Source organism: Ranitomeya imitator, chromosome 4 (assembly GCF_032444005.1).
Source record: "Ranitomeya imitator isolate aRanImi1 chromosome 4, aRanImi1.pri, whole genome shotgun sequence".
Taxonomy (NCBI): Eukaryota; Metazoa; Chordata; class Amphibia; order Anura; family Dendrobatidae; genus Ranitomeya; species Ranitomeya imitator.
This window is the reverse complement of record NC_091285.1, coordinates 534,111,326-534,126,189: the sequence shown is the minus strand read 5'-3', so window position 1 is coordinate 534,126,189 and position 14,864 is coordinate 534,111,326. Positions and strand designations below refer to the sequence as shown.

General features: G+C 43.1%; 1 protein-coding gene across 1 annotated transcript in view; it reads right to left on the bottom strand.

The window, feature by feature from the left end:
* Positions 1-14,864, bottom strand: part of FANCI (FA complementation group I) — a 163,147-nt gene that overhangs the window by 22,726 nt on the left and 125,557 nt on the right. Inside the window, exons 25-28 of the mRNA XM_069766216.1 lie at positions 9,134-9,300; positions 8,877-8,953; positions 8,058-8,174; positions 7,729-7,780 (exon numbers count right to left, since the gene is read on the bottom strand). Of these exons, the coding sequence (XP_069622317.1) occupies positions 7,729-7,780; positions 8,058-8,174; positions 8,877-8,953; positions 9,134-9,300 (413 nt within the window). The remainder of the gene's footprint in view (positions 1-7,728; positions 7,781-8,057; positions 8,175-8,876; positions 8,954-9,133; positions 9,301-14,864) is intronic.

The following is a 14,864-nucleotide window of genomic DNA, read 5'->3' as shown; positions in this document are numbered from 1 at the left end:
TCCGACTCAGATTTACGTGCTTTTCAAGAATTCATTTTAAATTCTATATGGGCAGGAAAACATCATAGAATTCCAAAGTCAGTAATGTTGGTTGGTAAAAATGATGGGGGGGTCTAGCAGCACCTAACTTTGTTCATTATTAATGAGCATCGCACCTTTGCACGATCACATCGTGGTCTTCTAAAGATGCATATATAAGATGAACGGAGATTGAAATATTATGGTTAGCCCCAGCTCACCCAAACTCCCTGATTTGGAATGGGGCTTACAATCCCCCCGTCAATAGACCTATTAGGTCCAATGATGCACACCAGAAATATATGGAGGATCTTCTCTAAAAAGTTCAATCTGGCATCACTGAACTCCGCTCTTACTTCCAATTTCCCTGAAAGTCTAAGCCACTCAGAGACAGAGGCATGGACTCAATCTGGTTTGTTGAATTTCGGCGACAAAATAAACTATAAAGCGCGAATTTAACATTCCTATCATGAGATGAAAACAAAGTTTTCCCTTCATTCTGTTTCATTATTCCAATACATTAAAATTAGGCACTTTCACTCATCATTATTCCATGGTCTACAGACCCCCAATTCCTACTTCTTTCAAGAGACTGTGCAAGAATAGTTCAACAACAAGAGGTTTAGTATCTGGTATTTACAATATTCTACAGGCTCCATACACAGATTCTGTAACTAGATACTCTTATATGCTCAAATGGAGGAATATCTGGGTAAAACACTGACCGTGGTAGAGTGCAGAAATGTTTGGACCAGAACAGCTAAGACTGTATTTCATACAAAGAAAATCAGTACAAAATTCTCCATCTTTGGGGGGCGTGGCTATGTAGCCGAAGAAGACGGAAGCATCTTAGGAGAGCTCCGTACATCCTGAGACATATCTGCCATAAATACTGAGTGGGACCTAGCGGAACCAACCCAAACCTGAGCCCTACATACCAGAGAATCCCCTGGATCTTCTGGGAGACCGCTGCAGAGCTCCGTGGAGTCGGGAGCCGCGGGAACCGGAGCGGGCAGGAGATCCCCGCAGGTGACGGCGGCCATTTTCTGAGCACGCGCCAGGGAGCACAGGACGCGGTGCTGCCAACTACTGGAGCTGAGCCCCCCTGTCATCCCGGAGGCGGCGGCGGCTGACCGCGCTGGTGAGAGCGGCGGGACACCTGCATGTGGGAGCAAGGAGGGCGCATGAATCACAGCGCTGCTCTCTGTTGGGTTCCTCTCATCTCAGAAGTAGCGGCGGTGAATGGTGCTGGAGAGAGAGGCGGGAAGCTTGCAGGCAGAAGCGGTGAGGACTGATAGGTGCTGGAAAGTGCCTGGGGCAGCGGCCATTAATATAGCGCACACCCTGGCAGATAGGGAGTTGCGCTTTTAACCACATCAGCGGCGCTGGGCGGTGAATGGGCGCCTGAAGAAGTAGGGGTGGTACAGTGTGTGCCCTGAAAAAGTGGGACCTGCGCCCCCCTGTCGGGTGGACATTCTCCCTACCAGTGACATAATATTACAGGGATTAACCCCTTTTTAGCTGCTTCCCCGGGGGTAACTGTGAAATTACACGGCCTGCGTGTTATAAGTGACTTTGAGCTTCCCCATAATTGCACCTGAGGTCGCTTTGCATAATCTTCTTGTAAACACTCATCATGCAGCACCCTAGAGGAGCTGCAGCTGCTGAAAAATTAAAAAAATATGCCAAGGATGATCCTCCTGATAATGTGCGCAGTCTTAGAAATAACCCCGCACCATCTCAGCGTAAAAGTCACCCCTCTGATGGTAATGAGGAGAGAGGAGAGGATGAACTGACTCTTAAACAGGCATCAGAGCAGTTGATGCAAGCTATATCTCTCACTAGATCATCTCTCACGGAGAAAATAGAGGATGTACATACTGAGGTGGGGCGCCTGAGACATGACATGCAAGCTATGAGAGGGCGCATCTCAGAGGTTGAAACGAGGGTGTCTCATATAGAGGACACTATCACCCCTATGGAAGCTAAACTGAATAAAGCTGCTGGATCCGTGAATGCCTGGAAGCAAAAGGCAGACGACTTAGAAAATAGACTGCGCCGCAATAATATCCGAATTATAGGTCTCCCGGAGCGGTCAGAGGGCCAGCAGCCTGAGCAATTTCTGGAGGAATGGCTTAAGTCTACATTGGGAGATGGATTCTCCTCGACATTTTCGGTGGAGAGGGCCCATAGGGTCCCGACGAGACCTCTTCCTCCTGGAGCCCCTCCGCGACCCTTTCTGGCGCGTCTCCTTAATTGTAGAGACAGAGACGCCATCCTCCGCTTGGCACGACAGAGGGGCCTCATTAAATTCGATAATGCTACCATATCGATCTTTCCAGATTTTTCCATGGAGCTTCAAAAGCAGCGGGCACGATTTATGGATGTCAAGAAGCAACTTAGAGAGAGGAACATCGTCTACTCTATGCTTTATCCGGCCCGGCTCCGTATTGTTTATAAGGGCTCCTCCTTATTTTTCACAGACCCAGCGGAGGCGATCGAGTGGCTGCGGTCCCATGTGGGGTCGAATGCGGGGAACTCCTAACCTGGACTCCCTGACTAATGGCAGTATAGATAGAGCTCTCTGTTTGGGTGCAGGGAATGTCAACAATACCGGACACTGAATCCAGTGAGGGTATCCCTTTTTCAATTTGACTGTGGGAGTATGGAAATATACTCCCCTATTGTTCAAGTTTTGTTCAGTTTGGTTTTATGTATTAGATTTGATTGTTTACTAGGCATGGTTGCCGCTAATGCTGACTCTTTGCTCTGTGCGATGCCGCTGAACTACACCCGAATAGTAATGATATGCATTCACTTTCCCTTTAAGAGTGAACATGGGGGCTGAAATTATATGTATGACCTGGAACATACGAGGTATAAAGACCCCACGAAAGAAAATTAAGGTATTCTCGCAGATAAAAAAATATCACCCTCATGTTGTGGCACTAATAGAGACACATTTAACAAGGGACACAGTTCGATGTATGCAGAAACCGTGGGTACAATGGTCCTTGCACACATTCCACACTAGCTACTCTAGAGGGGTTTCTCTACTGATACACAAGGAGGTCAGGTGGGAGGCCAGGGAGGCGAGACGTGATCCAGAGGGCCGCTTCGTTTTTGTGCATGCATTTATTAATTCACGAGAGTATGTGTTATTGTGCATCTATAATCCTCCTCCTGCCAATGTGTCAATCCTCCGTATGGCTCTAGGCTTCTCCTTAAAATATCCGGAAGCCAAAGTTATTTGTATGGGGGACTTTAACTTAGTTATGAATCAATCCATGGATAGATTGAGACTGGATGACGTAACATCAGGGGACGCTTTACCTCAACAACCCTCTCAATTAGCATTGTTTATGGACGGGAGCGGGTGGTTAGATTTATGGAGAATAAATCATCCGGAAGTTAGAGGGTACACCTGCCACTCGTCAACTAGACAATCTCTATCTAGAATAGACTATATATTTGGGTCGGGTGAGTTGGCATTACGGGTGGATAGCATTGAACATGGTAATCGGGGGATCTCAGACCATAGTCCAATTATTCTTAAACTTAAATATGAGAAATCCGATAATAGTAGTGGGTTCTGGAAACTGAATCCCTTCTGGTTGAAATTGATAGACTCTAGTGATAGGACGGTTGATCAGTTGAATGATTTTACTCTAACACATTCGGAACTCCAAAATTCTGGTCTATTTTGGGATACCCTGAAGGCATACCTGAGAGGATGCTTGTCCTCAACTATTTCCTACATCAAGAGGGTAACGGCGAGGGAGGATGAGGAGATAGAGCAAAGATTAAAAGATTCAGAGGCCACTTACATAGCTAATCAGTCCAGCAGCAATAGAATTGAATGGCTTACTTCCCAGAGACTATATACCCAGCATGCAGACGCTAAGTCAAAACGCAAACTATTTTTCACTCGGCAGTCCTATTTTGAGCTAGGCAATCAAGCCAGTACACTCCTGGCCTTTTTGGTGCGCCAACATAACACCTCCAACACAATATTGCAGATCCGAGCGTCTGATGGCTCGTTGGTATCCTCCACTGATAAAATACTTCAGAGCTTTTACGATTACTACATTTCATTATACAAATCTAAAAGTGGTTTTGATATTGATGAATGCTTGGATTATCTATCAGATATAACATTCCCCTTACTAAGCCCATCTCAACGAGCCCTTATGGAGGCTGAATTCACCCTGGAAGAGGTAGAACATGCAATAGCGGATATGGCTACTGGGAAGGCCCCGGGACCTGATGGGTTCCCCATTGAATTTTACAGGAAATACCGTGATAAATTAGCACCTATATTGATAAAGGTACTTAGGGGAATATGGGAGGGTGAATCTGTACCTGAAACATTCTATGATGCTAATATTGTCGTGCTCAGGAAGGAAGGGATGGATCCTCTAGATTGTGGATCATATAGACCAATTTCTTTGGTGAATGTTGACTATAAGATTTTTACGAAAATTCTAGCTACCAGACTGAATACGATCATATTGGATCTCATACACCCAGATCAAACTGGTTTTATGCCCGGGAAAAATACCTCTATTAATATCAGACGGGTGCAATCGGTTATTCAATATAGTACACTAGAACCAGACAATAAGTGGGCATTGGCTTCGCTGGACGCAGCCAAGGCTTTTGATTCCCTTGAGTGGTCTTTTTTAATTGCATGTCTACGGAAATATGGGTTTGGGAATAAATTTCTGAGAGGGATAGGTACACTATATGCGAAGCCTGGGGCGCGAATGGTGGTAAACGGCTCTGTGTCTGCGCCATTTTCTTTGCATAGGGGAACTCGCCAGGGATGCCCTCTCTCCCCAGCCTTATTTGCCTTGGCAATAGAAGCCTTGGCAATACGGATGAGGTCTTCTGTAGATATTAAAGGGATACATATTGCTGATCGGGTGGACACTATAGGTCTATATGCTGATGATATGGTGGTGTTTATGGACCAGACGGAGGATACATTACCAAAAGTAATAACGATGATTGATAAATTTAGCAAGTTTTCTGGCCTATATATAAACTGGGATAAGTCTGCTTTGATGCCTCTCTCCCATACCCCAATGCCAAGCCTTGAAACCCTCTCGCTATTGCCCATTGTCTCCAATTTTAAGTATCTCGGGATGCATATGACTCAGCGCAGTCACCTTGATCTACATCTCAATATATATCCACTAATTGACGTGGTTAAATTTAAATATGCTACCTGGAATAAGCTCCCGCTATCGGTGGCTGGTCGTATTAATCTGATCAAAATGATTTTACTCCCAAAATTGAGCTATTGTTTTCAACATAGTGCCGTTTCAATACCTAAATCTTTCTTTGCAACCCTAAACTCCCTTACTACATCCTTCATATGGGGGAAGGCTAGGCCTAAACTTAAATTATCCACCCTGCAGAGACCTAAGCGGGGGGGCGGGGCGGCTTTGCCGGACTTCTATCTGTATTACCTTGCTGGACAGGCCAAAATGATAAGTGAGTGGATGCCCGGGAGGTCTCTCCCCAACTCTGAAAGCCATATATTACATTCAGCTAAAGTTGATTGCCCGCTGGGTTTTCTAGAGATGGAGAAAATTGCTGTCCCTCGTTTGCTTCCTTTGCTTCGCCTGGCACGATCAGTATGGAGACAAATTAAAAAAGTGACACAATATGTAGATATAGCAGCCGAAATGCCGTTATGGAATAATGGTTACTTTCCGGGATTATTGGGCCACCCATCTACTGAATTTTGGATATCGTGTGGTGTCCTTACGGTGAGCAATATACATAGCCAGGGGGTTTTTGTTTCTTTTGAACAATTACAAAATACTCATAATATACCGAAGTCTCAATTTTTCCGCTACCTGCAACTAAGATCTGCCTTCCAATCACATGTACGAAATACGGGTGCGGGTCGAGCTATTTCAACTCTGCCGTTAATAGGAATTCTTAATTCACAGGGCCCTCAGGGACTCATTTCCTCTTTATACACCTACCTAATATCCATAGGCGAAGTATCTGCTATAGATTCAATTAAGGGAAAATGGGGGAGACTTCTTCCGGATACACTAGGAGAAGAATGGGATGAAATCTTGGAATCTCCAACTAAGGTCTCCCCGTCAATCAATAATAAGATGATCCAATTATATATAATCTATCAATCTTATTTGACCCCGACTCGTCTTTTTAAAATGGGCCGTCTTCATTCATCAGACTGCTTGAGGTGTCACTCTAGTGACGCAGATTTTATCCATATGATATGGAAGTGTCCTGTTATTTTTCAATATTGGAGAGAAGTGACGGCACTATTGACATCTTTGGTGTCGATCCCTGTTCCACTTGAGCCACTGGTATGTTTGTTTGGAGTATGGGAGGCGGAGGCTTGGGATCACCACACAGGAATATTCCTGAGGGAGTCACTGTTCATGGCACGAAAGGTGTTGGCGCTGCGTTGGATGGGAGGCTCTGGTCCATCTCTTAGAGCATGGGTTGACTTAATAAATTCAATTATTCCGTATGAGCGGACGCTTTATCAGAATAGGGGTTGTCCAACTAAATTTGAGAAGATATGGGGAAGATGGAATTCATCCTATCACACTGTATAAGTTAAAAGGACTCAGTATACGCATAAGAAAAGGGTGTATGACTCTCTAGACATTATTTACCAACAGAGCGGGATGTATTTAGAACTATTCTTTGTAAGCGGCACTACGTTTGTATTAAAGACTTTATTAGAAGTTAATGTAGTTACAGTTAAAGTTTAAAATAAGGCATTAATGATCAACATGCACAATTTATTATCTTTACAATATCTTATACATGGCTATGTATGGTAATTTCCTGTAATTAATGGAAAATGATGAATACGAGCAAAATGTGTATGATCTTTCCTGAAATTAATAAACGAATTTAAAAAAAAAAAAAAAAATTCTCCATCTTTGGTACCCTACGCCTGAATTTTTACATAAAATGGACCCATCTATTCCTTCCCTTTGCTGACAGTGAGCCCTATATAGAGGTTCTAGTTTTCATATTGTCGGGGACTGCCCTTTGATTAAACCGTTTTGGGTGAAAGTCCAACTCCTCATTAAGCAAGTTTTCGCAGTAGATGTCCTTCTAGATGCTCAGCTCTTTCTATTAAACCTTTTGCCTGAATCCATATCTAAGAGATCCATTAGAGTGCTTTTACATATGCTGACATCAGCTGTTTGATTGCCTACCATTGGAAGCAAACCTCTCCACCTTCCCAACTAGATCTATATTCTGACATCAAGGATATCAGGGATTTTGAGTAGTGGGCATCCTATAATGACAATATTGTAGAGAGATTTAAACCTTATTTGTTCTCCTTGAGACTTCTTTTGGGCCATGTTAAAATATATGACCTCTATGAGAAGGATATTAATAATTCACAACATTATATCATATCCCCCCCTTTTTTCCTTTTGTCTGAGTCTATGTGTTTGTTTGTTTGTTTGTTTGAGAGCTTAATACACTTGAAAAGTATTATTATAGAATAATATTGGTGACAACCTATAAATGATAGTGAAAACTGTAAAATGGCTAAAAAAAAATGTACCTGTAAAAATTGAAACGTTTATTTCAATAAAAATTACAATTTAAAAAATAAAAGTAATAACGCTCATATATACATTTCAACCAATCAAAAATGAACTTTGCACTTTTATCAAAGGAAGCCTTTCTTACCAAGATCGGTATCTTTACAAATCTTCACAATCCATGACAGCATCTGTGCAAACTATGACATAGAGAGAATTTCTATATTTATTAGCGCATAGAAAGAAAAAAATTCAAAATTATTGTCTGCTAAATTCTAGCCCCAATCTATGAGTTCAGACCTTTTGCATCATGTACATCTAAATTCTTGCAGATTACATACAATTTCTTCCTGACATACATGGAAGTGGTTTTACCAACTCTGTTCACAGCTATTATGCCGCCATTTCCAGGATCTAAACAGAAAATCTACAACAAATCCGCCAGGTGGAGTATCTTTTCATTGTGTACAAACTGACCTGCTGAGAAGACGTGTCCAGAAATCTGTATAATGTGGACAGGACACTGACTAACAGCACAGCTTCTTTACTGTTAAACTCATCTTCTCCAGAGCTCAGTTGATTCGTAAGAGATCTCTGTGGAGTAAAATTACAGATATGGTGTATGCAAACAGAAAACGGCAGACCAATTACAGAGAAAAAGAGTTCAGGAAACAGCAAGCCAACTACAGAGAAAAGGAGTTCAGGAAATGGCAGGTCAACTACAGAGAAAAGGAGTTTAGAAAAGAGCAAGCCAACTACAGAGAAAAGGAGTTCAGAAAAGAGCAAGCAAACTACAGAGAAAAGGAGTTCAGAAAACAGCAAGCCAACTACAGAGAAAAGGAGTTCAGAAAACAGCAAGCCAACTACAGAGAAAAGGAGTTCAGAAAACAGCAAGCCAACTACAGAGAAAAGGAGTTCAGGAAATGGCAAGCCAACTACAGAGAAAAGTAGTTCAGTAAACAGAAAGCCAACTACAGAGAAAAGTAGTTCAGTAAACAAAAAGCCACCTACAGAGAAAGGAGTTCAGGAAACTCCAGGCCAACTAGAGAAAAGGAGTTTAGGAAACTCCAGGCCAACTACTGAGAAGGAGTTCAGTAGAGAAGTCGGCAAATGTTATTCATAAAGGCCATGACCATCTGCGTTGACACTTTCCATTGGAGGCTTATTCACTTTTGACAGCAAATATAATGTAGGATGCAGGTATAAGGACTTTCATATGGACTTCAAATTCACAGAAACTGCTTTTCTCCTAAGTTACCTTAAGACATCTGTAGTAATTCCACATTGAAAACTTACCTGAAACTGTGTTATTAGTGATGATGTTTTTTCCAAGATGTTTACCGTGCCATCTTCCCTTTCATCATCATCATCATCTACAAAAGTGCAATATATAGTACTGAAGCGACATAGCGGACATAAAATTGTCACCATGCTTGTCACAAAATGTATTTAAAGGCTCAGCAACTGCAGTACAACAACAGCAGCAGCAAAGTGTAAGTGATGGTACAGGATTTCATAAGAACGGGTTATGAGAGTTTTGGCAAATACTTTACCCAAAGCAGCAAGAAATTGTGAGATTTTTGGCTGATAGTGCAGCTGGATGGTCTGAAATATCTGCACCAAGCACTCCAAGCATAGCAAAGAGATGTTCTTCCCTTTGTCCTTCTTCCCAGAATCCTCAGCTGCGCATGGTATTGAGGTATATCTCCACATTAACACCCTACGTGGTTAGAAGGAGAGTTTCCATATGTCATCAGTTTATAGCACAGACTCATTTGTCACTAATAACATATATTTGTACAGTGGCTTTCAAAAGTTTGGGCACTACTGGTCAAAATTACTGTTATTGTGAAATTAGTAACAGTTTTTAAGGTTGAAGGAAGACTAAGTCCATCTTGTTTAACCCATAGCCTAACCTAACATGCCCTAACATGTTAATCCAGAGGAAGGAAAAAAAAAAAAAACATGTAGCAGAGTAAGCTCCACATTGGGGGGAAAAAATTATAGTATATATAACCTGTAACATTATACTTTTCAAGAAAGGAATCCAGTCCCTTAAATTAAATTTTAGTAATGAATCACTCATTACATCATATGGCAGAGAGTTCCATAGTCTCACTGCTCTTACAGTAAAGAATCCGCGTCTGTTATTATGCCTAAACCTTCTTTCCTCCAGACATAGAGGATACCCCTTCTCCCCGTCTCAGGTCATGATTAAAAAGATCATCAGAAAGGTCTTTGTACTGTCCCCTCATATATTTATACATTAACATAAGATCACCCCTTAGCCTTCGTTTTTCCAAACTAAATAGCCCCAAGTGTAATAACCTATCTTGGTATTGCAGACCCCCAAGTCCTCTAATAACCTTGGTCGCTCTTCTCTGCACCAGCTGCAGTTCAGCTATGTCTTTCTTATACACCGGAGACCAGAACTGTACAAAGTATTCTAAGTGTGGTCGAACTAGTGACTCCTTCAGAGGTAAAATTATGTTCTCCTCATGAGCATCTATGCTTCTTTTAATGCATCCCATTATTTTATTTGCCTTTGCAGCAGCTGCCTGACACTGGCCACTAAATGTGAGTTTGTCATCCACCCATACCCCCAAGTCTTTTTCGGTGACAGTTTTGCCCAGTGTTTTACAATTAAGCACATAATTATACATCTTATTACTTCTGCCCAAGTGCATGACTTTACATTTATCCCCATTAAAGCTCATTTGCCATTTGTCAGCCCAAGCTTCTAGTTTACATAAATCATCCTGTAATATAAAATTGTCCTCCTCTGTATTGATTACCCTGCAGAGTTTAGTGTCATCTGCAAAAATTGAAATTCTGCTCTGTATGCCCCCTATAAGGTCATTAATACATGTTTAAAAGAAGAGGGCCCAATACTGACCCCTGTGGTACCCCACTGCTAACCCAGTCCGAGTGTGCTCCATTAATAACCACCCTTTGTTTCCTATCCCTAAGCCAGCTCTTAACCCACTTACACATATTTTCCCCTATCCCCATTATTGTCATTTTATGTATCAACCTTTTGTGTGAAAAGTCCATATACACTACGTTCACTGGGTTCCCTTGGTCCAGTCTGGAACTTACCTCCTCACAGAAGCTGGTAAGATTAGTCTGACAGGAATGGTCCTTCGTAAACCCGTGCTGATACTGGGTCATGAGGTTATTCCTCTTCAGATACTCTAGTATAGCATCCCTTAGAATGCCCTCCAGGATTTTACCCACAGTAGAGGTTAAGCTTACTGGCCTATAATTTCCGAGTTCAGTTTGTGTCCCCTTTTTGAATATTGGCACCATATTTGCTATACGCCAGTCCTGTGGTACAGACCCTGTTATTATGAAGTCTTTAGAGATTAAAAATAATGGTCTATCAGTGACTGTACTTAGTTCCTGCAGTACTCGGGGGGTGTATCCCATCCAGGCCCAGAGATTTGTCAATTTTAGTGATTTTTAGACACCGCCGTACTTCCTGCTGGGTTAAGCAGGTGACATTTAACCCCTTTACCCCCAAGGGTGGTTTGCACGTTAATGACCGGGCCAATTTTTACAATTCTGACCACTGTCCCTTTATGAGGTTATAACTCTGGAACGCTTCAACAGATCCCAATGATTCTGACATTGTTTTCTTGTGACATATTGTACTTCATGAAGATAGGAAAATGACAGCGCTCCATCCGGGTGTAATCCAAATATGAAAATTTATTAAGCCATAAAACAGCAAACAGCAACGTTTCGACCTAATAGGTCTTTATCAAGCATACCCTGCAGTACATAGGTCCGGCTATATATAGTGTGTGTGTCACGCAGGGCACCAATCACCAACAAGCCGCCCACTACCACATAATTAGCAAATTAAAAATTAAAAAACAAACATCAAACATGTGCCAATTAAAAATCTCCCAGCACTAGTAATAGATATGTGTACAACAGGTTAATATTCCCCACAATAATCTATAAATACTCCAGAATCCTGAAGACTCCAACTATCCAGATCCGGTGACGGGGTCAACATAACTGTGTCCTCCAATCATCTCTCGTCCACATGGAGTAGTAAACAGAGCACTTCCAATCGATTCCAGGCTTACATTTGCGTTTTAGGATGTAGCGATGCCAATCAGAGGATTCCTTTATCAGGATATGTCTTTTACCACCAATAGCAAAACCTGTAACACAATTAGTAATCGCCTACGTCATATCCCCGACGCCTCTAGCCACCAGCTACACAGCCCGGTAAGTGCCGGCGCATCACCTCTCAAGACCGCCCCCAGCACATGACCGCGTCGGGAAGCAATCAAAAGAGGCGAGCACCTCACACCCACCCAGCCCGGAGTCCGGGGCCGAGCTAAGGAGTTGCCATAACAACCGCAACGCCAACACCCTGTCGTCCACCCAGCAACAAGCTGGATCCTGCGTTGCAGCGACAAGTACTATTCATTCGTTGTACCTCCCCCTTGTAATTTATGTCCCTGATATATCACTATATAAGATGGGAATGTCATTTATACCATCTAGGTTTCTAGGTATTCAGATATGTCCGCTCACATAGCCTGGATTGGTGATTCTAGCATTATAAATGTGGAGTCCAGGTTGTGGTTGCCCTGACTACGCTGTTGTTTATCTTGTGGGCCGCGCGAGGTTAAGGCATCGCGGTCTCGGCACTTGATCGGTTCCCCACGTGGTTACATGTGGGGCTCAGGTCTGTGCGGTAGATCGCGTGTGCCTCCTTGTCGCTGCAACGCAGGATCCAGCTTGTTGCTGGGTGGACGACAGGGTGTTGGCGTTGCGGTTGTTATGGCAACTCCTTAGCTCGGCCCCGGACTCCGGGCTGGGTGGGTGTGAGGTGCTCGCCTCTTTTGATTGCTTCCCGACGCGGTCATGTGCTGGGGGCGGTCTTGAGAGGTGATGCGCCGGCACTTACCGGGCTGTGTAGCTGGTGGCTAGAGGCGTCGGGGATATGACGTAGGCGATTACTAATTGTGTTACAGGTTTTGCTATTGGTGGTAAAAGACATATCCTGATAAAGGAATCCTCTGATTGGCATCGCTACATCCTAAAAAGCAAATGTAAGCCTGGAATCGATTGGAAGTGCTCTGTTTACTACTCCATGTGGACGAGAGATGATTGGAGGACACAGTTATGTTGACCCCGTCACCGGATCTGGATAGTTGGAGTCTTCAGGATTCTGGAGTATTTATAGATTATTGTGGGGAATATTAACCTGTTGTACACATATCTATTACTAGTGCTGGGAGATTTTTAATTGGCACATGTTTGATGTTTGTTTTTTAATTTTTAATTTGCTAATTATGTGGTAGTGGGCGGCTTGTTGGTGATTGGTGCCCTGCGTGACACACACACTATATATAGCCGGACCTATGTACTGCAGGGTATGCTTGATAAAGACCTATTAGGTCGAAACGTTGCTGTTTGCTGTTTTATGGCTTAATAAATTTTCATATTTGGATTACACCCGGATGGAGCGCTGTCATTTTCCTATCTTCAGACTTCTACGGTCCTAGTGGGTTCCCTGGACTTGGACTGGCGCTCCGGTGAAGTGAAGTGCGGTTAGCCATCTTGCTTGCTTTGGACTATTGGAACCTGGTTGACCTGCACCACACCGCAATGGCGGAAGGATTTATGAATTCAGAGATGGGTGAGTCTGAGAATGCCATCACTTTCTCATATACCGATGATGATGCGGCTCGGATTCTGGCTGGCACAAGTATGGATACTGGATTTCTTAGTAAACCCACTGTTGAGATGTTAAGGAGGAAATTGGAAAATGAAAAGAGGAGATTAATTTCCTTTGAACTACATTTCATGACTTTGACCGAATACTTCAAAGCGCGGAGGATCCCACGGGGGCTACGGCCACATCTTAGACCCACTTTGTTACCAGAAAATATCCAGTTCTGTATGAAGTTTGAATCGATTACTAACAAGTATGCTTTTGATGTTATGTTGTTAAACATTGAATTCTTGAAGGCAGAAATGATTGTTATAAAGAAAAACATCACAGAACTTGAGGTACAAGTGAGGGCTCAGCTTACAGCCCTGGACTGGGATCCCCTTAAGATTAAAATGGAAGAAAACCTGACGAAATTCAGGAATGATATAGAGACTACCAAAAGGACCAAATGGTTCCGGGATGCGGATGACTATAAGGCAGGCCGTGTCTTCTCTTGGCAGATGGGATCTGGCCAATATTTGAATAATGGCAATAAGAGAGTTAATGGAACCAGGAGGCGCAGAAGGCCACAAGTGAGAAAACAGACCAACTTTGGCTTTACCACTGCTGATTCAGAATCAACAGACGACTCCAATGCTGGAGGGTCTAAGAAGACACAACAACATCGTCAGCCTTTTTTAGGCAAGGAGAAGACAGACAAAGCTATCCCCGGAGACGTGGTCGGAGAGGGGGCCGTAAACACAAAAGGTGGAGGGACATCCCGAGAACAACGTCCTGGACGGAATGCCATGATGAGAACAAGGAATATGAAGGACAACTGAGTGACAACAAGGAGTTGGTGGTAAATATTTCGTCTGTTGTTTTATCGGATGTTGAAATCAAGGTACTGTCCAAGGGGTTGTCATTCTGCCCCTCATGTAGCCCCGACTGGTTTGCATTGGAGGTTGATTTGCAAGCCTTTTATAGAAGACTAAGACTAACAACTTTTTTCTCTGAAAGAACAGGAAGTCCCGAACTCCCGAGCACCACTACAGATAGTGGTGGTAATGGCTTTACCTTGAAAGGGGTGGGCCTATACAGCAAAAGCAATTTTCAACCACCTAGTAGAAATCATTTTGTGGAGTCCTATGTAGAATTGGTGCAGAGGGATATCGAGAGATTGAAAAAGGACTTTAGAGCTTCTACAGTTCAAAATTTGACACTGGTTGAAAGAAACACACTTAAGGCTTTAGCTGACAATACTCTAATAACAATTAAACCAGCTGACAAAGGTGGGGCGGTGGTGGTGATGGACAGTGCCAAATACAGGGCGGAAATTTTAAGACAACTAGACGATGGGGCGGTCTATGAGAGACTGTCTTGTAATCCGACTCTCCGTTTCCAGAAGGAGTTACAGCTTGTGGTCAGTGACTCCCTTAAATTGGGACTCATTGACCACAAGCTGGCTGAATTCTTGATGATTGAAGCTCCGGTAGTCCCGGTACTGTATGTATTGCCAAAAATACATAAAGATCTCTATAACCCCCCCGGACGTCCTATCGTTTCGGGGAGGGGCTCCCTCTTTAATAATGTTGCAATCTTCT